At 35.4% G+C, this 26883-nt stretch overlaps 4 protein-coding genes across 4 annotated transcripts; all 4 read right to left on the bottom strand.

Annotated features, from left to right (window-relative positions):
* Window positions 1–5694: 5694 nt before the first annotated feature.
* LOC148830158 (olfactory receptor 51E1-like) lies at window positions 5695–6684 on the bottom strand. Its single transcript, XM_088921800.1, has one exon. It carries the CDS (start codon window positions 6682–6684, stop codon window positions 5695–5697), a length of 990 nt encoding a protein of 329 aa, XP_088777926.1.
* A 5179-nt stretch (window positions 6685–11863) lies between these two features.
* Window positions 11864–12859, bottom strand: LOC148830157 (olfactory receptor 52E1-like). Its single transcript, XM_088921791.1, has one exon. It carries the CDS (start codon window positions 12857–12859, stop codon window positions 11864–11866), a length of 996 nt encoding a protein of 331 aa, XP_088777917.1.
* Window positions 12860–18346: 5487 nt separating this feature from the next.
* LOC148830156 (olfactory receptor 52E8-like) lies at window positions 18347–19342 on the bottom strand. The gene has a single exon (XM_088921790.1). It carries the CDS (start codon window positions 19340–19342, stop codon window positions 18347–18349), a length of 996 nt encoding a protein of 331 aa, XP_088777916.1.
* A 3832-nt stretch (window positions 19343–23174) lies between these two features.
* On the bottom strand, window positions 23175–24113 carry LOC148830155 (olfactory receptor 52D1-like). The gene has a single exon (XM_088921780.1). It carries the CDS (start codon window positions 24111–24113, stop codon window positions 23175–23177), a length of 939 nt encoding a protein of 312 aa, XP_088777906.1.
* Window positions 24114–26883: the final 2770 nt, after the last annotated feature.

Here is a 26883-nt window from a genome sequence, read left to right as displayed (position 1 = left end):
ACATTACATACACTGTAGGTGCAATTAATCATTACAATTGTATTGTATGTACACTAAATCCATATAACATATCCATAAAATGCTATTATATTCTAACACTATTTGTATCTTGCTCACTTACCGTAAAAAAATCTTCTCATGAGCTGTTGCTTACAGTGGACATGCTGTAAAAACAAGCAGCACCTTCTTCCCTGTTTTATACTGTGCTCTCATGCTTGGGGAATATTAGAACATTCTTCTCTAATGATATCCTAGTGGATATTAATTGCTAATGACCTTAAGACTTTGTTCTTTTCTTATTAATGGAAACAAAAACACATAACAAAGTAACATAGTGTGACACTGAGAAGTGTAAACTGGACAGAGAATACACCATAGGGATCTTCTGTGCACATTAATTCCTTTAGGATTGTGCACCTTTGTAAAGTATGAAAATCCTGTGCAGGCATGGCTTTAACAGTTTTAAATCAAACAAATGCTCAGGTGTAGCAATACTATTTATTCATAAGTGAATAGTAATGAGAATTTAGTAATGAGTAACTGAAATTAAAATGTGTCTTATTAATCCTGTATTTTTGCTTAACTCAAGATAAAGGGGCCGAGTAATTGTATTTACCAAGGACCAAATCATCCTGAAAAATCATTAAGTCAACCTGTTAGTAGAGAGTATAATTAAAATATAAATGCCAGTACAATATAAAAAGGCTCCACATTTGTAAGGAGCTTGAGAGAAACGAATACATTTTAACGGGTTAAGATAAAGCAACTTCTCTGTGAGCGGTTTCCTCCTTTTTCAGGTTGAACTACAGACATCTTTTACATAAATTGAGCACTGATGTGATCAATCTCAGTTTCTAGAAAAGTTACGGATCTCTTATAGTTGTAATAATATATTTTACTCAATTGTGTCCATTTTTCTCTGTCATTGTAATGGTCAGGATTCAAATCCACATTAGTGGCTTTCTGAAAAAATCATGTGTAGATTATTAATAGGTTTATTCCATGCTGAAAAAAAGAAGAAAGAAAACACAACGTTTCAGCCATGGAGCCTTCTCCAGGTGTGTGAGAAGGCTCCACGGCCAAAACGTTGTGTTTTCTTTCTTCTTTTTTTCAGCATGGAATAAACCTATTACTTGTTTCTTTGCAGCCTATGCATGCTGACGCAGCTACCCACCTGAACATGTGTAGATAATGACTTGTTCAGGTCATACATATAGCATTGACTTAAGAGCTAAAAATCTTCATGTTCACAACAGCGGGGTGATCTGGTACATCTACATTTTCTTTGAACATGCCACATGCCTGTATGTCCTGTTGTCATAATAACATTTTGTGTGCAGAATAAGAAATTATCTAACATAGCAGGGAAAAATCCAATGTTTCCACATGTCTGATTTGCAGAGTTAATTTAAACTAATTATAGAATAATTACAGTGAAATACAACATGAATAAAATCATAAAATAATAATCCATGCAACGAGATTGTATGACAATAAAGCATTGAACTATTTGACCCACCTGGATTTCTTATTCATAGATCTATACTGTATGAAGTTGTGAAGCTGATCAAGCCACAAACTGAGTTTCTTCAATAATGGAAGTTTTGTAGAAATTGTCATTAATTTGGGAAATGTGGAATTTCCAATAGATCATGTGAAGATAATCTACATATTTTGCATTTATTGATGGTAAAACACTACAATTCAGACAATGTGATCAAGGATGTGTGGGGGATTTCTCTATTTCATTTGTAGAGACAAAAGAAGTTAAAAATAGCTATACTGTAGGTCTGTCTGAGCTAAAAGTGGTTCAAGATATGAAAACTCACAGGAATGGTAAATTTTCTGGCATTGTTGGCATTCCTATTGAATTTTAATTGAATATATTTGCTTCTGTTCTGCTAGACATAGTACATGCAGTCATTGAAGAAGGTTCTTAAAGAGTCAGAAGAAGTTTAATATTAATGCTGAATCCCTATCATTGCACATACTGTACACAGTATAAGAGTTCCTCTCTTTGTGTGAGTTATCTATTTCACTAATTTACTCAAATGCCGAGCTATAAGTTTTGATTATATCATGTTGAGTGAAGCTTTGTATTGTATGTCTGCATTAGTTTTTCATAATAAGATGGGCCTTATGGGTAATCTGGCCTGTGATAATGTTTACCACATCCTTGACAAATTCAACTATGGATATTGTCTCTCCCTATACCATCATGCCATTATTAAGAAGACTTTTGATCCTTGAAAGGTTTTCATGTTCTTGATTATATATGTGTTGAATTAGGTTACTTAACTATAGTGCTGGGCGATAATTCGATAACGTTAATTATCGCGATATAATTTTCCTCGATATAATTTTAATAAAAGTTCGATACATGTTCGATATATATGTTTATGCTTTGCACATGATATGCGCATGTGAACAAAATACTGCGCAAGTGTGTGTGCGTGTTGCAGACCGGGCAGCTAACGTGGTGTTGTTTACCCACACGGTGGCAGCTGACAGGATTGTAGTTAGAGTGGAGAAATGAGTGACACTGAAGCAAATGTAGTGCTGCCAATGACCAGCTCGAAGGACGATGACATCGTCGACAGAAAAGGTCATTCAACTTCGGTAATTTGGAGATATTTTGGCTTTTTACGATCAGACATAAAACAGAGAACTTTAAACTTTGCAGTCTGTCTCAGCCATCTTCTATGTGTATTTTATCACACTGCAGTATTTAATTTTTCTATTAAGATATTTATTTTGTAAATTTTACTCATGCATATTTTGACATAAAAAAGACTTGAATACTCTCTACCTCAGATTTGTTTAATGTTTCTGCTGTTTGGCAAGTGTTTGTTGTGTTCTTAAAATAAAGAGTTGTTTAATTTACCAATTAACTGTCTGGTTTCTTCAACTTTCACTCAGGAGAAAAAATCTGCCTTTAAACTTGAAAGAAATAATGATTTGACATTTATCGTGATAATTATCGATATCGACTGATGTGAAAATTTTTATCGTGATAATGTTTTTGGTCTTATCGCCCGGCCCTACTTAACTATGGTTAAAATCGGTGTTTCTTAGAATTCAGATTACAAATACAAATTCTACCGCCCTCTACAAAATCTTACAACATATTATCTAAAAATTCAGGACTGGACAATTTAGGTTGACATTTAAATTTTCTAAATGATATTGGAAAGCAATAGAAAAGGCAACAATCTTATGAAAGATTAAATGTTGTTTAAAGTGTAATTTAAAGTCAAGTCAAATCATCTTATATTAAAGGGGTATATATACAAGATATGTATATATTGATAGTGCTGCTCTAGCTGCTGTCAAAAGAGTATTAGTCATACTGTATACAGTACATTCTCAAAGGCTCTAAATCAATACCCTACACTGAAATATAAAATATATATATTTTGTATTTAATTTGACCTTTTAGTTTTGAATAGATAAGACTATGATGGGACATGATTTAACTATTCCAAAACTCCAAAAGGCATTGGCAATGAAATACAAACCAAAGGTGCAAGCAGAAACTACAGAAATAGGCACATCTTACACGAAGGTTAAACTACAAGCAGGTTATTCAGTTATTGTTTTCTTATAACATTGAATTAATCTCTACTGCATGTCACTCACCTGCCAAACTCTAGTTAAATAGTAAATTAATTTAATAGATTACACTACACTTGGATAGTTGGAGTATAGGGTAACAATATTTAATAGAAATTTTTAAACTTTTGAAAATTACAGTTTTATGTCTGAGAAAAAAAGACAACAAGGACACTGTGACATAAACAACTTCTTAAGTTGAAAAGACTTGAACATATGGACGCTTTTTCACAGTTTGCTTGAAAATCAAGTTATTACATTAAAAATGAATATTTATGTCCAGTTTACACCTTGAGTTCTTTCTTCTCTTTCATGCTTTTTAGATAGAGTGAGCTCTAATTATTCTAAGTTTGTGTATGGAAAAGGAAGAAACCACATTTAATATTTTCAGTTTCCACCAAAATTTAATCTCTTCTTTTTTTTTCTTTCAGATTTCTTTTTGGTCTTTAATTTTGAATTTCCAAATATTTGTTACAGTATACCTACCTGGTTTGAAATAAACTGTAGTGTGTTTTTCAACTCTAATGCAATGCAACTTGAATAACCAGACCACACACAAGGGGCAATGACGAAAAGGAAGGAGATTGCTCTGATCCACCAATCTTTGAGCCACTGATCTTTCAATACCTCTTATGTTTCTGACTTCATGGCAACTTTTACTGCTACTGCAGCCACACTCTTCAGTTCTGTGACTCTGGTTTATTTTCTTCCTTCGCTACCAAACTGGACAGCAAGCCTGCTGAAGCCCAGGAGGTTGCAGGAGTTGCCGTGTTGCCTGATAATCCAACCATGTTCATGGTAGCCAGGTTTATGTCATGTTGATTTAGCATCTTAAGAGGCCCTCACTATAATGTGTGAATTTATTAAAACATGACATTTAGTAAACATACGTGTGGCATTCTCATTCTCACGTCTTCCAACATAATAAAATCCTTAAGGACAATGCTTCCTTTTCATCTCGACATAAATAGAAGGATGGCCCTGAATAAAAGGTTATTGTACAATGGCCTCAACCTACTGTACAAAAACAATTTGTCTAAGGATGGTGACTGATGAAGTTCACGAGTCGGTGTGCTCAATAAAAAACATGGGAATCATAGTCTGCATGTCCAGCGTATCAGCAAAATTTGTTTCTTACCTTGGGAATGCTGCTCGATTACATTGTGTCCAGTCAGTGCCCACAGTGGAGGGATGTACACATGCTTTGTTTCATTCAGACTTCATTACTACTATTCCTTACTTGTTGGGTTGTCTAACACATGCCCAAAAATTCCAGTATGTTCTAACCTCACCTGCTAGAGCTCAGCTAGGGTCTGGTTCTAGAAACATAAAATCCCTGTCCACAAATCATTGCACTGCCTTCCTATTACATTTTGTGATTTCTTCAGCTATAGTTTTGACTTTTAACACTATTTGAGGGTAAGTATTAAAGCTCTACCTCTAATGTTGCTGACTTCATTTTAAAGGTTTCTGGTTACTTTTCTTCTTTTACTACTGTGCTGCTCTGCTCTGTTTTCTCAATGTGTAATACAACACTTACATATTTACAAATACATGTTTTTTTAATTAGACTTATTTTTGCAGAGATTGATTAAAATGTAATGTAGAATGTAAAATGTGATGTCTGCATCAGCTTCCAAGTGCAAAATATTTAAGTTTGGCCAGTTTACTGCAAAATTAACTTCAATAACATTTTTTAAATAGTATTTTTCATTACAATATTTAAAAGTGATTTTGTAATTTACAGATAATAACTTGTCTGTAAATAAAACTGCAGGGTTACAACTCTGGATAATGAATTAGTATCCATATCTAGTATCTCCCATTTGCTAGTTTATTAATTGATTTTAACTGATGGTTCTTTTAATACTTAAAACTTTTACATTTTTAAAGTTGTAAAGCAATTAATTAAATAATTAAAAACCCTAAACATATATCACTGAGGATAAAGTTTATATTTCAGTCACCATACTTGTTTAAGCTGTTTATACTACTAAAATTTGACTCATTACAATATTCACACTACTTTAGAGAAAGAGCACTATTTCAGAAACTAAGACATAATGACATTTGCTAAGTCATTTATCTAGTATAAGACAGACTCATTATTTTCTGTTCCCTTTCCATAACTCCTGCAAGAGAGTTAATTTTAATGTTGTGGAACATTTTTATTATCCTCTTTCTTACCTCCTGCAGTTTGATCCCATATATGATGGGATTCAAAAGAGGTGGAAGCAAGAGGAAATCAATGGAAATAATAACACGTATGACATGAGGAATATTACTCAAGTCAAACCGCTGGTGAACAAATTCAAAGCAGGTAGCAAGGCTGTAGTTCAGGAAGGTCAACAGATGAGGGGTACAGGTCTGCAGAGCTTTAGCTTGAGCCTCTTTTGAAGCTTTCTTGCACACTAGAAGGATTCTGACATACGAGTATAAAACTAGAAGGAATGAAGGACACAAAAAAACTGTTGTGGCAAACAAACCATAGCCACTGTTCACAGACACATCCACACACGAATGTCTGACAACTGACCAGTTGTCACAATAAACCTTGTGTATGACTGACCCACACAGTGGGAGCCTAATAGTTAAAGATATAAGTACAGAGAAAATGCAAAGGGACCACATATATATAAACACTAAAAGCTGAGTCACCTTTGAAGGAGTCATGATGCTGTTATATCTCAGTGGATGACATATAGACACATATCGGTCATACCCCATTATGGACAAAATTAAATACTCAAATCCTGCATAGGAATGAACACAAAATATTTGAATGTAACAAGCAATCCGAGATATGGATGGAGTGTCTGACAGAAGGTTAGCCAAACATTTAGGATAAAAAGCACAGCTGCCATATAGTCCATTCACGGCTAGGCTACAAATAAATATATACATGGGTTCATGGAGTTTTCTTTCCTTGACAATTACTGTTATTAGAAGTACATTTCCAAAGAGTATGAAAAGAAAGGCCAACAGAGTAGCAGAAAAATAGAAATATCTAATATTTCCATTGTTGTCATATGCTGTTAGTAAGAATATTGTTACATAGGATGTGTTTTGCATTGTAATTTTCCTCTGTTTCTTCTCAAGGCACCTAGAAACAGCAAACATAAAAGTATAAGAGCAGAGACTCCATCTTAGTTGCAATTATTTCTATCAAAGCAATAGTCTTATTCTCCTCATCATTAGTGGCATATAAATTCTATAACACAAGCCGGAATAGGTGTATGAGACCATGTGTCTTTTTAATTTTTACTTGTGTCATTTCATTTGCATTTATTACAAAAAATCATTCATTACATTAATTGGAGAACAACAATCCATATAAGCAGTTTAGAGATTATTGCATAAAAAAAAATATCAGCAACCTCTCGATCTCAAGGACCAAATGTCAAAATTAAATGGGTAAAAGACACATGTGTTCTAAGACTTTACAAATGTATGATTTAAAGGTGACAAATGATGGTGCTGCTGTATAGTGGCCCCCTCTATATAACTGTACAGCCTTTGAATGTGCTTTCAGCTAATTGTGTGTTTTCACTAGTACTACTTTTAAACTTTAATATACACATTTGTTAGCCCTTAGATCAAATAGAAGTTTTCACCAAAGTCATATTAAGCTTAGCACTAAGAGCAACAATTAATATTCTTGCTTTAATGTAGTGTATTAATAAGAGCAAAATGTGGATGCAATTGATCCTTATTTGTTTTCTAAATATGTACACTAAACCAATATAACATGTCAATAAAATGGTTTTATTTTCTAACACTATTAGTGTCTTAGTCACTTACCTTAAAAAACCTTCTCATGAGCTGTTGCTTACAGTGGACAGCAGCACCTTCTTCCTTGTTTTATACTGTGCTCTCATGCTTGGGAAATATTAGAACATTCTTCTCTAATGATATCCTAGTGGATGTTAATTGCTAATGACCTTAAGACTGTGTTCTTTTCTTATTAATGAAAACAAAAACACATGACAAAGTAACTTTGTGTAAACTGTGTAAACTGGACAGAGAATACACCATAGGGATCTTCTGTGCACATTAATTCCTTTAGGATTGTGCACCTTTGTAAAGTATGAAAATCCTGTGCAGGCATGGCTTTAACGGTTTTAAATCAAACAAATGCTCAGGTGTAGGAATACTATTTATTCATAAGTGAATGGTAATGAGAATTTAGTAATGAGTAACTGAAATTAAAATGTGTCTTATTAATCCTGTATTTTTGCTTAACTCAAGGTAAAGGGGCCGAGTAATTGTATTTACCAAGGACCAAATCATCCTGAAAAATCATTAAGTCAACCTGTTAGTGGAGAGTATAATTAAAATACAAATGCCAGTACAATATAAAAAGGCTCCACATTTGTAAGGGGCTTGAGAGAAACTAATACATTTTAACAGGTTAAGATAAAGCAACTTCTCTGTGAGCGGTTCCCTCCTTTTTCAGGTTGAGCTTCAGAAATCTTTTAAATAAATTGAGCACTGATGTGATCAATCTTAGTTTCTAGAAAAGTTACGGATCTCTTATAGTTGTAATAATATATTTTACTCAATTGTGTCCATTTTTCTCTGTCATTGTAATGGTCAGGATTTAAATCCACGCTAGTGGCTTTTAAAAAAAAATAATGTGTAGATAATGACTTGTTCAAGTCATATGTACAGCATTGACTTAAGAGCTAAAAATTTCCTTGTTCATAACAATGGGGTGATCAGGTACATCTGCATTTTCTTTGAACAAGCCACATGCCTGTATGTCCATCAATGCCCTGACCTGTTGTTATAATAACATTTTGTGTGCAGAATAAGAAATTATCTAACATAGCAGGGAAAAAAATTCCACATGTCTGATTTGCAGAGTTAATTTAAACTAATTATAGAATAATTACAGTGAAATACAACATGAATAAAATCATAAAATAAAAATCCATGCAACAAGATTGTATGACAATAAAGCATTGAACTATTTGACCCACCTGGATTTCTTATTCATAGATCTATACTGTATGAAGTTGTGAAGCTGATCAAGCCACAAACTGAGTTTCTTCAATAATGGAAGTTTTGTAGAAATTGTCATTAATTTGGGAAATGTGGAATTTCCAACAGACCATGTGAAGATAATCTCCATATTTCGCATTTATTGATGGTAAAACGCTACAATTCAGACAATGTGATCAAGGATGTGTGGGGGATTTCTCCATTTCATTTGTAGAGACAAAAGAAGTTAAAAATAGCTATACTGTAGGTCTGTCTGAGCTAAACGTGGTTCAAGATATGAAAACTCAAGGGAATGGTAAATTGTCTGGCATTGTTGGCATTCCTACTGAATTGTAATTGAATCTATTTGCTTCTGTTCTGCTAGACATATTGTCACGATCGTTACTCATCCTCTTAAGGGCGCTCCAGCCCTTCCTCGTTCTGTCCTATTCCCCACACCTGTTCCTTATTCCAGCCCCTCTTTAGTTCCACCTTTAAAGCCAGACGCGGCAGCACCCCGGGCTCCCACGATGCGGAAATCAATGAGAAGCCTCGGGCAAACGCCTGCGTCTGGCTTTAAAGGTCATGGTTTTAGTTTCCTGTTCCTGATTCCCTGCCCCGCCGGTCCCGACACGGTTCTGGTTTTAACCTCGGATGGATCCCCTGGTCTTGGACTAAACCTCCCGTCTTGGATTCCCCCTCTGGATTTACCCTTGGATTGTTCGCCCTGGATTCACTCCCCCTGGACACCTGCACTCCTCGGACACGCCCCCTGTCTCCTGACCCTTCTCCTGCATGACTATTTTCCCAATTGTATCCTCACATTCCGGATCGTGTCGTCCGCATAGGGCCCGGAAAGAACTGCTCCTGACACATATTACATGCAGTCATTGAAGAGGGTTCTGAAAGAGTTAGTGGAGAATATGGTTAAAATGTAAATACCAGTACAATATAATAAACTTCCCGTTTTAAGGAGCTTGAGAGTAAAGAATAATGCTTAGAAGATGAAAATAAAGTGACCTCTCTGTGAGTGGGTTCCTTCTATTTCAAGTCAGGACAACTCTTTCACATAATTTGAGACCAATGTTGAGTTTTTAAAAGAGAATGCTGCGAGAATGTTTATTTCCTTTTTGTGCTATCGAACAGGCTAAAACATATTTCTCGCTTGTATTGTAATGCAATGCTTTGTAATGCCTCACCATACTGAGTGTGTGATTATTACCTTTTCCTATTTGCTTGCAAGGCAAGCTGGTGTGCATGAAAATTTTGTGTCATTCATTTCCTTTATTTAAATATGTTCTTTACAATACCCTCCAGATTTATTAATATCCCCAATAAAATCAAAACTAAATCAAAACAAATATTGTATAGCATAAATTTGTTGATTAAAAAATGTCTCACCAAAAAATAGCAAAGTTACAATGCAATCATACTAGCATTGCACAGAGCAAAGTAATATTTGTCAAACATATTTTCCAATTTTAAAAAAAGATCATATGTACAGTATTTACAGCACTGGTTATTCCCTTAAATTAAATTCAATGGAAGAAAAATGGAAGTCTCTAGAACTCTACAAAAGCCTCTAAAGGCTTTTACATCTGCAATTTCCCTCACGGGATCAATAAAGTATCTATCTATCTAAAGCAATTTAATCTGAGGTACAAAAGGAGCTAGTAAAACATTTAATAGTAGTATGCATTATCATGTTTAAGGAAAGACAGCTCTTTAAAGGTTGCAGGCAAATGGCCATCAACCTCCAAAGGCTGAGGTGGGTGTAATAGAATCCACAGACAATTAAATGTAACACTTTCTACCATAGGATCATTTACCAAGGAATTTAAGGCTACTGGTGTACGGTATTAGTAACTTGGTATTGTGTGATAAGTAGTTAGGGGGGCCACTGTGAATCCAAAGGTAACAGATGGAGATTTACACACTGACATCTACAGAATAAACACCGTCAAAGTCAAAGTCACACAAAAGAATGTGGGATCCGTACGTAGCTGCACTGCAAAGACGAAGCCTCTTCTGTGGGCAAACCTCAAAAATCAGTGACTCAAACTTGCCAGACGTCATCACTTGAAATGCCCTTTGAGTGACAATGTCATATGGTCAGATGAAATGACAATTAAGGTTTTTATGCATGCCAGTATGTTCAGTAAACAAAAGAAGAATCTCACATTGAGGAAAAACTCACCATGAGAGCCCAAGTCGAAATATGGTGGGGGGGGGCTATTATGTTGTTTTGCTTTGAAACCTTTAAGAACCCTTTTCGAAACAAGGGAAAGTGTGAACTTCAGCACACACCACAACATTTTGACCAGCTGCCGGTTTCTTTCTGTGGAATAAAATCAAACAAATTGACAAAGGCCAACTGCAAACAAATGAAAAGGATATCGATTCGCCACCTGTATCTCAACACCTCCGTCCCATTGAACATTTATGATACTAACTCAAGATGTCAGTTTGCTAATGGAAACCAAAGGGTCTTAAGAAATTCAAGTAAATCTGAATGGCGGAATGGTAATAAATATCTCTTCTGAAGTGGCAGAACCTAGAGCACAGTACAGGATTAGTCCTGTCAGTGCAATCCCTGCCGGAGGAAGACTTACAAAATAATGACTACTGTGGAGTGAATGCAGACCTTGTGTTTTATGTATTTAATTATTTATGACAAATATAACATGGCTCTGTGTAACACTGTTAAAAAATATTGTATAAGATTTTTATATTGATTTAATCATTTAAATTATCGTTATTTGATCTGTAAATCTATTTGGTGGTAATTGTTTGTATTTTCTTACAGATATTAAATAAATTAAAAGATAATGTGGATGTTTGACTTGTTCAGAAGATAGTGTAAGGTTTACATTGCTTAATTTGAAGTGTCAATTTTTAATTTCTGAGTGAATGGTTTGCATAGATTGTGTCAAAATAAACAAAGCTATACTGTACAATACCTTTATATCTTTAATGCCGTGTTCTGATGTCATGAGTCTGAATCCATAGACTGATTTAAATTGTCCTTATTCAGTTGTTTCTCTTTTTAACTCTGTATTACTGTACATGAGGTACTTCATGGTTTCATAAACGTCTTTGATCTTAAAGAAGATCTCAATAAATCATTATGTTAATTAATAAGTGATACATTAATATATAATTTAATTATATATATAAACCACTCTATGATATTTTAGAAATTTCACTCCATGTGTGAAATCCAGAGAGCCAAGATGTCAGCATTGTACCATGGCAAACTGCTTTATTTTTACTTCACATGATGAAGACACGTAATTGTCACTTTGCGTCTCAAAGATGCATCAACTGAGTCACATGTAGATTTTTTTCCAAAGAACATTTTCTTAATCCTTTTTCTTATCTCCTGTAATTTCATTCCATAGATGATGGGATTCAAAAGAGGAGGAAGTAAAATGCAATCCATTGACATCATAATTCGTACTACATGGGGCATATTATGAAGCTCAAAACGATATTGGAGAATTTCAAAAAATGTGGCGATGCCATAGTTTGTGAAGCTCACTAAATGAGGGGTGCAGGTCTGTAGAGCTTTAGCACGAGCTTCCTTTGAAGATTTCAGGCACACTGCCAGGATTCTGACATAAGAGTACAAAACAACAAGAAACGGTACACAAATAAGAAAACATGTAACAAGGAGACCAATGATATTATTAACAGACACATCTGAGCATGATAGTCTGACAACTGACCAGTTATCACAGTACACTTTTTCTATTATAAACCCACAAAGGGGCAGCCGAATCGTTAGCATTAGATGTATAAGGAGAATACAAATAGGGTACATATATACAAACACTAAAAGCTTAGTCATTCTTAAGGGGGTCATGATGCTGTTATACATCAATGGATGACATATGGACACATATCGGTCGTACGCCATCAGAGCCAATATTGTATATTCAAATCCTCCATATGTATGAAGGCAATATACCTGAGTCAAGCAGCCAGATCTAGATATGGAGGGAGTTTCTGACAACAGGTTAGCCAAGCAATGCGGATAAAATGAAATGCTACCATACACCCCATTCAGGGTCAGGTTACAAATAAATATGTACATAGGTTCATGGAGTTTTCTTTCCCTTGTAATTACTGTTATAATAATTATATTTGCTAGGAGTATCAAAAGAAAGACAAATAAAGCAGCTGTAAAATACAAATATCTCAAATTCCCATTGGTGCCATATGCCGTTAGAAAGAATATCGTCACATAGGATGTGTTTTGCATTGTAGTTGTCCTTCCGATCCAATTGTTAAAAAAACCTAGAAACAAACATAAATGTGTGAAAGCAAAGACCCCATCTTAGTGGCTATTATTTCCAACACAACAATAGTTTAATTAAATTCTCCTTGTCATTTTGTGGACAAATATATTCCTAAAGCTAATCTGCAGCAGGTTTACAAAAGCATGCAACATTTTCTTGTCTAGTAGTAGTGGTAGTTGTAGTAGTAGTAGTAGTAGTAGTAGTAGTAGTAGTAGTACAATAGTAATATCTTCCTTACCTGGAGTTCTGGATTACCCTGATCCTGAAGAGTCATATTCCTGCAGGTTTTATACATTACAAATTTATACATTTAGAAATGATTAAAAATAAAAATATCAACATACTATAGGGGTTCAAGGGCCACGCTTCACTTGATTGAATAAAGTAATTTAGTAAATGTATTAACCTTTCATAATTCCTTGCAATGGTGTGAGTTGAGGGTGACCTGTTGTGTAGTGTCTTGCCTGGACCTTCCTTGACCACCCTTTGTGCAGTACATGCTACTGGACAGTTGTTGTCTTCATCATTACCACTATTTAACATACTACTAATTGCGTTTAACAAGTATACACAGTCGTTGAACAAATCTATTATATTTGATTTGGAACAAATCACAATACATCTTTACAGATTCCTTTAGCACATTCATTTTAACCTATGCGCCTAGACAACATATGTTACAAATACAGTATATGCATACATATTTTTATATGCCCTAGCATCTGATTATTATGCAAAATATTAGGAAGAAGAGTATACAGATGCACTTAACCATTATCATTTTCATTTCCCTGATACAGTATAGAAATCTAGTCCATATAATTAATCAATAAAATGATTTTATTTCCTAACGTTCTTAGTGTCTCTGTCACGTACCTTAAAAATTCTTCTCATGAGCTTTGGTCTTAAGTGGACCTGCTGTAATAACAAGCAGCACGTTCTTCTGTGTTTTATATTGTGTTCTTCTGCTTGGGGAATATTTGAATGTCCTGTGTTCTATAGTTTTCCTTGTGGAAATGACTTAATTGCTGATTACTTAAAGACATTGTCCTTATCTTATTAATGAAAACCATAGATAATGTAACTCTGTGTGAGAGTGCACCACAGGGACTTGTTAAAGTATGAAAGTCACGTGCCAGCATGGTCTTAGCAATTTGCAATCAGACAGACACAGCAAAAAAAAATCTCCACAGATTGGTATAGAAGGTACAATAAGTTCAGGATGAGATTCTGAAGTACAGGACTTATGGCCTTTCACATTTTAAACAGAATGAGTGTGTATAAATGAGGCCGATTATTTTACTTAGAATTAAGGGTTATTAAAGATTTGTAATAATCTGTGTGTTCCTTGACCAAGCAACCTGTTGTCTGTCACAGGAATGTAGCTAAGGAGGCACCTGAGAGGTATTGAGGTGCCAAACCATGCAGAGCCTTGTACTGTATGTGAGCATGAGGATTTTAAAGTCCACACGGAATTTGACAGGAAGCCAGTGCAAGGATTCCAGGATAGGAGTAATGTGAACATTTGCACTAGTCCTGGTCAGGATGCTAGCTGCCGAATTTTGTACATACTGCAGTTTGTTCAATGTCGATTTAGATACCCCAGTGAGTAGAGCATTACAGTAGTCAATTTGGGAAAACACAAATGTGTTGATCAGCTTTTCAGTTAGTGATAACATAGGGCGTAGTCTAGCGATATTTCTGAGGTGAAAAAAAAAGATGTTTTGACAATATGCTGCACATGTTGGTTGAATGTTAAGCCAGAATTGAATATCACCCCAAGGTTTTTCAATTTAGACTGAAGCTGAAGTACAGAACCATCTACAGATAGGGTTACAGGATTGGCTTTACAAAGTTGATGGGGTGTGCCAATAAGCATGACTTCAGTCTTGTCAAAGTTAAGATGAAGGAAATTTTGAGTCATCCAAGTTTTTATGTCAGAGTTCCAATTAGATAGAATAGAGACAGCCTCATCAGTGTCAGGTTAGGATGTATATTTGAGGATCATTAACATAGAAATGATAGCTGAGGCAATGTGATCTTAAAAGCTGACCGAGTGGAAACATGTACTGTAAATACTGAAGAGCAAGGGGCCCAGTATTGAGCCCTGAGGAACACCAGACTTAACAAAACCAATTTCAGACCTATACCCAGTAGGAGAGACAAAGTGACAGCGATCAGTGAGGTAAGACTTGAACCATTTGAGAGCAGTGTCAGAAATTCCAAACACAGTCTCAAGACGAGAAAGTATGTTGTCATGCTCAACAGTGCCAAAAGCAGCACTTAGATCAAGAAGGATGAGAATAGAAAGAGAACCAGAAACAGAAGCTATAAGAAGATCGTTAATGACTTTGACCAGGGCAGTTTCTGTGCTGTGAAGTTGACAGAAGCCAGATTGGAGGGGTTCGAAAAGGTTATTTGCCATGAGGTGGTTATGTAACTGAAATGTGACAGCACGTTCTAGAATTTTTGCAAGAAAGGGTAAGTTGGAGATGGGGTGAAAATTGTTTAGATTGTTGAGAGCCATGTTAGGCTTTTTTGGCACGGGGGTAATGTCAACATTTTTGAGGACCGTTGCTACAATGCCAGTGCTCAAGGATTCATTCATAATATTGAGGACAATGGAACAGAGAGAAGAGAAACAGGACTGAAATAAAGTGGTGGGAATGGGATCTAAAATAGATGTAGTGGGTTTCATATGTGTTACTAGTTTATTGAGGGATGCTGAGTCAAGAATTGAGAAGGGAACCCTGTTTAAATTTTGATATACAAGTGTGGTTCGACCGTTGCATTTATAATTGTTTGTACCGTTTTGTTCTTACTTTTGAATATTGTGGTGCCCTTTGCAAAAAACATTTGCAAAATATGCAGTTTTGTTTGTAAAAATATTAGTACTTTTCACAAAATTTAATTCAATATTAGTTCTTTTTAGTACATTAATAGGTTATGATTTTTACAGAGTAAGAAGTGGATGTAGGCATTGGTGGTCTACCGCTTCTGTGACTTGGTATACGTGGTCCACGGACCATAGAACTTTGAGAAACACTGCTCTAGAGGGTCAGAGGAAGAGAAACAAGATAATAATAATAATTGCTTACACTTATATAGCGCTTTTCTGGACACTCCACTCAAAGCGCTTTACAGGTTATGGGGATCCCCTCCACCACCACCAATATGCAGCATCCACCTGGATGAAGATAAACAGGATAGAACAGAATTTGCAAACCTTGGTTTATCAATTGATCACGAGTTGCGGACATTTACAGAGCGTGAGGGAGAAGTGTTAGAAACAGGTAATTCCAGATTGAGGAGAATAGCTAAGTGGTCATAGAGGCCTAGATCAAGGGAAGATGCAGTGGGAGACAAAGGAGTGTTTGCAATGATTAAATCTAGGGTGTATCCTTTGTTACATGTAGGGGTACAAACAAACTGAGTAAGATCAAAATATCCCAGTAGAGAAAGGTAGTCTTTAGCCAGACTGGATGGGCGTCTGTCAATGTGTATATTTAAGTCCACTAGAATAAGGATCCTTTTCTAAAAATGAGAGTAAATCAGCAAACTCACCTAAAAAGGCTTCACTGCGTTTGGGTTGTCTATAAACAGTGGCAATAATAGTAGATTGGGGGATAGAGACATTTAAAACAAGGCACTCAAAAGAAGAGGGAGGAGGTATAGTAATGGGACTTAAGTTGTTAAAAAGGTTGTAAATAACAATGAGAGACACGGAAGTTCAAACAAACCATACCCAGGAGGGACTAGCTGGTTAAACAGCAAAAAAAATCCAGAGTAAGGCAGTAGCAGGTGATGAAAGTCTTTAGTTAAGCAATTTCAGCAGGAACTAGTCGGCAGTAGTCACATTGCAAGTGGAAGTCGCATTTGTAAATTGCAACGTGGAGTGGATAAAAATAAATAATTAGTGTTGCAGAGCAGAAAAAGAAAAAAAAATATGGATAAAAATCGAAAAACTGGTGATAGGAGCTGCAGCCAAACGTGCCAGCGTTCCCTCCGAGCCGGAACTGGGAAAAAAATTGATTTTGGTCAAAAATTGTCAAACAAATGAAAAAGATATCGATTCGCCACCTCAATCTCAACACCTCCATCTCATTGAACATTTATGATACTAACTCAAGATGTCAGTTTGCTAATGGAAACAAAGGGTCTTAACAAATTAGTAAATCTGAATGGTGGAATGGTAATAAATATCTCTTCTGAAGTGGCAGAAACTAGAGCACAGTACAGGATTAGTCCTGTCAGTGGAATCCCTGCTGGAGGAAGACTTACAAAATAATGACTACAGTGGAGTGAATGCAGACCTTGTGTTTTATGTATTTATGTATTTAGTTATTTACAAATAAGTAACATAGTTATTTATGACAAATTGCTCTTCAGCTTTTACATGTTTCCACTTGGTCAGCTTTTAAGATCACATGGCCTCATGTCTGAACTATTATCGCCTTACTCCCAGCCTCGCAACCTTCGCTCTTATAATTCTGGTCTCCTAACTGTCCCCCAGGCCCGTCTACACTGTACAGGTGACAGGGCCTTCTCTTGTTATGCCCAGAAGCTCTGGAGCTCTCTGCCCAAGGATATCAGAAAGTCACCTTCTCTAAACTCCTTCAAATCCAGACTCAAAACCTTCTTCTTTAGACAAGCCTTTAATTAACTGGTTCCATTCCTCACCCCTCTGCTTTTCCTAGTACCACCATCCACAGTCTCCTGTGTATTGTAGTTTATATATTGTAATTGTGTTTTATCTTGTGTATTGTTTTTATTTATTGTTGTTCTCATTCTGTAAAGTGCTTAGAGAAGCCACCTTTAAAGGCGCTATATAAAATAAAGTTTATTATTATTGTTATAAATATAACATGTCTCTGTGTAATGCTGTTAAGAATATTGTATAAAGTTTTTACATTGATTAAATCAAGAACCGTTATTTGATCTGTAAATCTATTTTTGTGGTAATTGTTTGTATTTTCTAACAGATATTAATTAAAGGATAATGTGGATGTTTGACTTGTTCAGAACATAATGTAAGGTTTACATTGCTTAATTTGAAGTGGCAATTTTTAAAATTTCTGAGTGAAGGGTTTGTGTACAGTGTGTCAAAATTTTTTAAAAAGCTATACCATACAACACCTTTATATCTTTAAAAATCCATACACCTTTTTAGTCTTTAATGCCCCTACCTGATGTCATGGGCCTGAATCCTTAGACTGATATAAATTGTCCTTATTCAATTGTTTCTCTTTTTAACTCTGTATTACTGTACATGAGGTACTTAAAGAAGATCTCAATAAACCATTATGTGAATGAATAAGTGATATATTAATAAATAATTTAATGCTATATATATATATAAACCATTATATGATATTTTAGAAATTTCACTCCATGTGTGAAATCCAGAGAGCCAAGATGTCAGCATTGTACCATGGCAAACTGCTTTATTTTTACTTCACATGCGGAAGACACGTAATTGTCACTTTGCGTCTCAAAGATGCATCAACTGAGTCACATGTAGATTTTTTTCCAAAGAACATTTTCTTAATCCTTTTTCTTATTTCCTGCAATTTAATTCCATAGATGATGGGATTCAAAAGAGGAGGAAGTAAAACAAAATCTATTGACATCATAATTCGTACTACATGGGGCATATTGTGAAGCTCAAAACGATATTGGAGAACCTCAAAAAACGTGGCGATGCTGTAGTTTGTGAAGCTCAGTAAATGAGGGGTGCAGGTCTGTAGAGCTTTAGCACGAGCTTCCTTTGAAGATTTCAGGCACACTGCCAGGATTCTGACATAAGAGTACAAAACAACAAGAAACGGTACACATATAAGAAGACTTATGACAAGCAAACCGAAGGCACTATTAACAGAGACATCCGAGCATGATAACCTGACAACTGACCAGTTATCACAGTACACTTTTTCTATTATAAACCCACAGAGAGGCAACCGAATAGTTAGAGTTAGATGTATAAGCATAATAACAATAGGGTACATATATACAAACACTAAAAGCTTTGTTATCTTTAATGGGGTCATAATGTTGTTATACCTCAATGGATGACATATGGAGAGAAATCGGTCATACGCCATCAGACCCAAAATTGAATATTCAAAAGATCCGTATGTGTGCAGGAAAAATATTTGAGTCAAGCAGCCATCTCTAGACACGGAGGGGTTTTCTGACAACAGGTTAGACAAGCAATGTGGATAAAATGAAATGCTACCGTACACCCCATTCAGGGTCAGGTTACAAATAAACATGTACATAGGTTCATGGAGTTTTCTTTCCCTTGTAATTACTGTTATAATAATTATATTTGCAAGGAGTATCAAAAGAAAGACAAATAAAGCAGCTGTAAAATACAAATATCTCAAATTCCCATTGGTGCCATATGCCGTTAGAAAGAATATCGTCACATAGGATATGTTTTGCATTGTAGTTGTCCTTCCGATTCCAATTGTTAAAAAAACCTAGAAACAAACATAAATGTGTGAAAGCAAAGACCCCATCTTAGTGGCTATTATTTCCAACACAACAATAGTTTAATTAAATTCTCCTTGTCATTTTGTGGACAAATATATTCCTAAAGCTAATCTGCAGCAGGTTTACAAAAGCATGCAACATTTTCTTGTCTAGTAGTAGTGGTAGTTGTAATAGTAAAGTAGTAGTAGTAGTAGTACAATAGTAGTATCTTCCTTACCTGGAGTTCTGGATTACCCTGATCCCAAAGAGTCATATTCCTGCAGGTTTTATACATTACAAATTTATACATTTAGAAATGATTAAAAATAAAAATATCAACATACTATAGGGGTTCAAGGGCCACGCTTCACTTAATTGACTAAAGTAATTTAGTAAATGTATTAACCTTTCATAATTCTTTGCAATGGTGTGAGTTGAGGGTGACCTGTTGTGTAGTGTCTTGCCTGGACCTTCCTTGACCACCCTTTGTGCAGTACATGCTACTGGACAGTTGTTGTCTTCATCATTACCACTATTTAACATACTACTAATTGCGTTTAACAAATATACACAGTCGTTGAACAAATCTATTACATTTGATTTGGAAAAAATCACAATACATCTTTACAGATTCCTTTAGCACATTCATTTTAACCTATGCGCCTAGACAACATATGTTACACATACAGTATATGCATACATATTTTTATATGCCCTAACATCTGATTATTATGCAAAATATTAGGAAGAAGAGTATACAGATGCACTTAACCATTATCATTTTCATTTCCCTGATACAGTATAGAAATCTAGTCCATATAATTAATCAATAAAATGATTTTATTTCCTAACGTTCTTAGTGTCTCTGTCACGTACCTTAAAAATCCTTCTCATGAGCTTTGGTCCTAAGTGGACCTGCTGTAATAACAAGCAGCACGTTCTTCTGTGTTTTATATTGTGTTCTTCTGCTTGGGGAATATTTGAATGTCCTGTGTTCTATAGTTTTCCTTGTGGAAATGACTTAATTGCTGATTACTTAAAGACATTGTCCTTATCTTATTAATGAAAACCATAGATAATGTAACTCTGTGTGAGAGTGCACCACAGGGACTTGTTAAAGTATGAAAGTCACATGCCAGCATGGTCTTAGCAATTTGCAATCAGACAATTAGACACAGCCAAAAAAAAATGTCCACAGATTGGTATAGAAGGTACAATAAGTTCAGGATGGGATTCTGAATTACAGGACTTCAGGCCTTTCACATTTTAAACAGAATGAGTGTGTATGACTGAGGCCAATTATTTTACTTAGAATTAAGGGTTATTAAAGATTTGTAATAATCTGTGTGTTCCTTGACCAAGCACCCTGTTGTCTGTCACAGGAATGTAGCTAAGGAGGCCCCCCTTTGTGATCTCAGCCACAGGATAACCTAGTGGTCTTTGCATGTGGGCAAGTGAGGTAGATAAACTTATGTTTTGGATAGAGATCTTTCCCAGGGTAGTGGAGATCCAGAGTCAATACTAGCATTTAAGATGGATTTAAGGCGTCTACTGCTGCCACCTGGATGTCTAGCAGATATCCATAGACACCTGGACATTATCTTAAAAGTCACAGACCATAGTCAACCATCCAACAAGATGACCAAATAATCAGGAACCTGCTAGGTGTGGGAAACTACTGCACCTGTTGACTTCTTGACCAAACACTAATCCTTTTTTCTCCATTTAAAAAGCAGTACGTATCACCTCTATCTTTGCCTCTCTCCACTGAAGCAACTTGGCTGACTGACAAGAGAACCACGTGCCTGCCACATTTGTTGTCTAAACTTTTTCCTGAAACATCGAGTTAGAGAGTGAGCTCATATGTGAAGATAGAATTCTGACCGAGGTCTAGCCTGCAGCAGGACCTTGCGACCAGCTAGCTACTTGATCAATGGAGCAACACGGGTGGACTTTCGTCACCACACCTGAATAGAGAATTATTCAGCAGTAACTGCTACACAGAGTTTCTCCCCTTTTGTGTGACTTGCACAGACTAAGTCACCAGTAAAACTATCCTTCTGCATGGGAGTTACAAATGCACATTTGTGGATAAGTATAATTAAATATCCATCAATTGTTATTTTAAGACATGTTGATATGAATTATATTAATCTATCATCTGTTTTTACTTGTCACATTGTTTGTGTGAATAAAGGCGTTCCAAATCCTTTTTTATTCTGAGATGGTCTATTTAAAATGGGCCAGGATATATTTCCTTCACAGCAAGTATTAGATGCTGTAGATTTACCATGTCAGCCACATGAATCAAATACATGAAAAAAGACTACAATTCCCGACGTACCACACACAAAGTGATATCCACAGATAACAAAACAGTACCGTACATTAAATAAATCAACTGTTTATACAGTAAATACAGTATGATAGTATGTTATTAAGGCCACTACAGTATGTGTTAAATTCACAACAAGCTATAATAATAAGCTATTTTTTAAATATCTACTGTAGCTGAGTAATTTTTTTGTGAAACAGCTCTACTTTTTTATTTAATATTCATTAAACATTTAACGCACGGTGATATAAAAATGTAATAATAATGTCAATATGGTATACAAATTAAATTTTATTATTAGAGAAGCATGATTCCCAAGGGGCTCAGCAGATGCCAGAAATTGAACTCAGGCATTTTGCATGGCAATGCCCAGAATTCTTCCACTGAACCATCAATGCCACACAGTGCCAAGATTACAGCATACATTCAGGTAATTACAGTATATAAGGTCATGGCCATAAGTCCTTCAAAACTATGTTTTGTTTATTTGCTTTTAAATAAAATATGTTTTAAAGCCACTATGAATAATATATATGCATAAAACATTACAGGTCTGTAAATCTATTTGATGTTACTGTTTTTTACGTTATTTCATTAGTGATATGACAAAAAATATTGGGCACTGTTTGCATTACAACTTTTTAACAAGTTTTTCCCACTGAATATGAGCAGAAATTTTAAGTTGATGAGAAATGGGTTTACATACATTGTGTCAAAATAGAATAACCTATACACCTTTTCGTCCTTAGAGCCCTGATCTGTTGTCAGACAACTCAGCCCTTAGACTAATAAGTAACAAGTAATAGGTTTATTCCATGCTGAAAAGAGAAGAGAGAAAACACAACATTTCGGCTGTGAAGCCTTCTTCAGGTATGAAGAAGACTAAAATGCAGTCTTGCAGCAATTAGTTGCTGCTTTTTCTAAACTAGTGTTGCTGTACATAAGGAGTATTTTTAGATAGATAAGACTTTATTGATCCCGAAGGGAAATTGATGGTCTTGATTGATTGATTTTGGTTGAATTGATTTTGGTCTGAAAAGCTTGTTTCCTCTTACATAAGTCATCAATCAGTGATGGGTCTATTATAGTGAAAGACACTGAAACGTTGTGTCTCTTTTCTTTTTAGCATTGAATAAATCTTTACCTGTTCCTATATTATTCCAGCATTGAGGAGTTTGTTAATTCACAATTGAAAATAGAAAATCTGCTTTTGAAATGTAACATGTAGACTTTGTTCGTCTGAAAATTCAGAGAAATGTAAACATACATTATGCATAATTCAATTTTTCATTTGAGTAACACATGGTTACAAAAAAACATGACAATGAATGAGTGTCAGTACTGATTTCTATATCTCACTCCATGTGCAAAATCGGAATGGCTAAGTTGTTCGATTACCAACTGTTGTTTGAATTTGTTTTATTTTACATGTGGAAGACAAGTTATTGTCACCTGGTGTCTCAAAACACTTAAACAAAAGTAGTTTTTCTTCCAAAGAACATTTTCATTGTCCTTTTTCTTATCTCCTGCAATTTAATTCCATAGATGATGGGATTTAAAAGAGGAGGAAGTAAAATGCAATCCATTGACAACAAAATCCGTACTACTTGGGGCATATTGCTAAGGTCAAAACGTAAATGAAGAACTTCAAAAAATGTGGCGATGCTGTAATTTGTGAAACTCAGTAAATGAGGGCTGCAGGTCTGTAGAGCTTTAGCACGAGCTTCCTTTGAAGATTTCATGCACACTGCCAGGATTCTGCCATAAGAGTAAATGATCACAGTCAATGGAACACCCATCAGAATACTTGTAACAAAGAGACCAAATATATTATTAACAGACACATCTGAGCATGACAGCCTCACAACTGACCAGTTATCACAGTATACATTATCTATTATAAACCCACAGAGAGGTAAACGAATAGTTAGAATTAGATGTATAAACATAATACAAGCTGGGTACATATATACAAAGAATAACAGCTGAGTAACTTTTAATGGGGTCATAATGCTGTTATACATCAATGGATAGCATATGGACACATATCGGTCATATGCCATCAGAGCCAAAATTGAATATTCAAATCCTCCATATGTGTGAAGGCAATATACCTGAATCAAGCAGCCAGATCTAGATATGGAGGGAGTTTCTGACAGAAGGTTGGATAAACAATGAGGATAAAATGCTGTGCTACCGTACACCCCATTCAGGGTCAGGTTACAAATAAATATGTACATAGGTTCATGGAGTTTTCTTTCCCTTGTAATTACTGTTATAATAATAACATTTCCAAAGAGTATGAAAAGAAAAACAAATAAAGTACCTGTGAAATACAAATATCTTATATTACCATTAGTATCATATGCGGTTAGATATAAAATTGTCACGTAGGATGAGTTTTGCATTGTAATTGTCCTTCCAATCCGATTGTTCAAAAGACACCTAGAAATAAGAAACATAAATATGTGAGATCATACACTACATCTTAGAAGCTAAAGTCCTGTTTGTAACACAACAACTAAGGTCATGGCATCCCGGATCCCAGAGAGTCAGATTCCTGCAGGTGTTATACAGTACTTTACCCTGAAATTTAGTCATAGAATTTTATCATTATCATTTATCATTTACAATTTTATCACATGTTTGTACTAGGAGAGAAATTGAGATTTGTGATGTATAATTTAGAGATTATTAAAAATTAAAATATCAAAATCCCATAGATCTCAAGGACCACTCCTATTCACTGTTCACTTAATTAAATAAGCATGTGTTCAATGTATTTACAAATGCATGAGACAGGGTGACATACTGTATATGAGCTGCGGTATAGTGGCTTCCCAAGACCTACCTTTGACTACCTTTGTACAGTATATGCTTCATCATTACTACTATTTAACATAGCACTATTTAACTTTAAAACAAAACTTTACGTGTGATATGGAAAAAAAGATTCCAAATCTTTAACAGATTGCATTTTCACGCATTGATATTAATCTATGCACCCAGACAAACAGCTACTCTGTTATAAATATGAAGCTTTTACGGTATGCAATATATTAAAAACAACATTATTTGGATATATTTAATCATTTTCATTATTCATTTATCAATAAGATGATTTTATTTCCTAACCTTATTATTATTTCTATTCCTTATTATTATCTCCACTAATAAGGTATCTCGGTTACATACCTTAAAAATCTTCTCATGAGCTGTGGCTCACAGTGGATCTGCTGCAATAACAAGTTGCACCTTCTTCTCAGTTTTATACTCTGGTGTCCTGGGAGGGGAATATTTGAACACTTTCTACTGTAATGTAGTGGGTATTACACAATTGCTGCTTGCTTTAAGCCTTTGTCTGTATCTTATTAATGAAAACAAAGACAAAGTGACTCATTGTGACAGTGAGAAGTATAAACAAGACAGAAAATACACCATAGGGATCTTTTATTTCCTTTGACATTGAGCTCATTGGTAATGTATCAACTTAATGGCCAGGCATGGCCTTAGCAGTTTACAATCAAGCAATTAGACACAGTAAGAAAATGCCCAATGACAGATGTAGATGTTTTGCAGTACATTCAGAAGGGAATTCTGAAGTGCAGGACTTCAAACAGTTTAAAGTAGAATGAATAAAAGAGCTGTGATACAGGAATACTCTTTTTCCTTCCCATGCTATATGAATCTCTTTTTATACATTGTACTATCAAGAAGTCGGTGATTTTATGGGCCCTGCCCATCAATGCCTTTGATATTAAGCTCAATGTCAAAGGGAGAAAGGCATGTGCAGCTACAGCATAAGCAGTCTGCAGTCGATGATACAGACACAGCAAACAAAGGCCATAGGTCATTTTAGAAGATGCAGTAGTTTCAGGAGGAGATCCCAAAATGCAGGATTTCCATCCTTTCACATTTTAAAAGCAGAATGAATAAATGTGCTGGGCTCACATGTTAGTTGGCTGTTAGATCTATGAAATGAAGGTGATGGGGAGGTGTGGCAGTGCTGCTGCTACACAACTCTTTTTTGGGACTGGGGGTTCTCTGTTTGGGCTTTTGCGTCCTTGCAGTGTTCAAGTGTTTTTTTCCTTCAGATCGTTCGGTTTTCCCTGTGTGTTTTGAGAGACTAAAGGATCTAAAGAACAGACTTTTTTTTATAAAAACATTATTCTGACAAGAAGGCAGTGGTGCAGTGCAGCATATAAGTAAATTGGAAAAAACATAATATTCATATTATTAAATGATGTTTTTAAATGGCAATACTATTACAACATATTTAGTGAGATATCTCAGGTAATCTGAAGAAATGCAGAAGATGCAACTCAATTTTCTTTGCTATAAAAGATACAATTACCTACAAAATGTCATCATCTGCAATATGCCTTCTGATATCAGGGGCTCCTCAATATATCCTTTTGTGGTTTGGACTTTCCACTATATGAATTCATTACAGATGTCAGGGAGGAACAATGCCTGATTAGGTCACCTTTAAAAAGGCTGTAATTCAAAGCTTCACTGCAAGAAAAAGGCCACACTTAGTCAGTTCCATAATGCCTCAAATGTCACCAGAAGTAAGGGAGAGGGCCATTGGCATGCTACAGGCAGGCATGTCATGTGCCAACGTTGCCAGACAATATGGAGTTCTTACATTGCGCCAAACATGTCTATAGACAAGTACTGGCATCATTACATTATTAGACGGCTTTCGAGCGTGTTAAATGGACTTACTGTCCTGGAGAAAATTATTTTTTACACCATATTTTACCCCATATTCATATTTTACACCAATATCCTCTAGCTGCCATTTAAGCAAACTCTGAGTTGCCTTCATTAGTTTTTCAGAGATGAGGGACAAGGCAGGGGTAGCTCCTTTCTCCACTGTTGTTTGCATTGGCAGTTGAGCCACTGACCATTGCAATTGGTTCTCATCCATTAATACTGGGAGTAGAAGTGGGGGCTTTAGCTCACGCCATTTCCTTGTATGCGGACGACACCATGCTGTACCTTACAAATCCCTCAGAAATCTCTTAGAAACCTTTCTGAATTACTACAGCAGCATGAAGAGATACCAGGTTACAGCGTGAATAGAACAAATGATGGAAACAAAATGCAATTACGCCACTTAATATGGCTGTGAAGATTATGCCTCGAATGAACATAGAAACTTATTTAGGGAGT

Source organism: Atractosteus spatula, chromosome 7, assembly GCF_055471065.1.
Source record: "Atractosteus spatula isolate fAtrSpa1 chromosome 7, fAtrSpa1.hap1, whole genome shotgun sequence".
Classification (NCBI taxonomy): domain Eukaryota; kingdom Metazoa; phylum Chordata; class Actinopteri; order Semionotiformes; family Lepisosteidae; genus Atractosteus; species Atractosteus spatula.
This window is presented reverse-complemented; position numbering and strand designations above follow the sequence as displayed.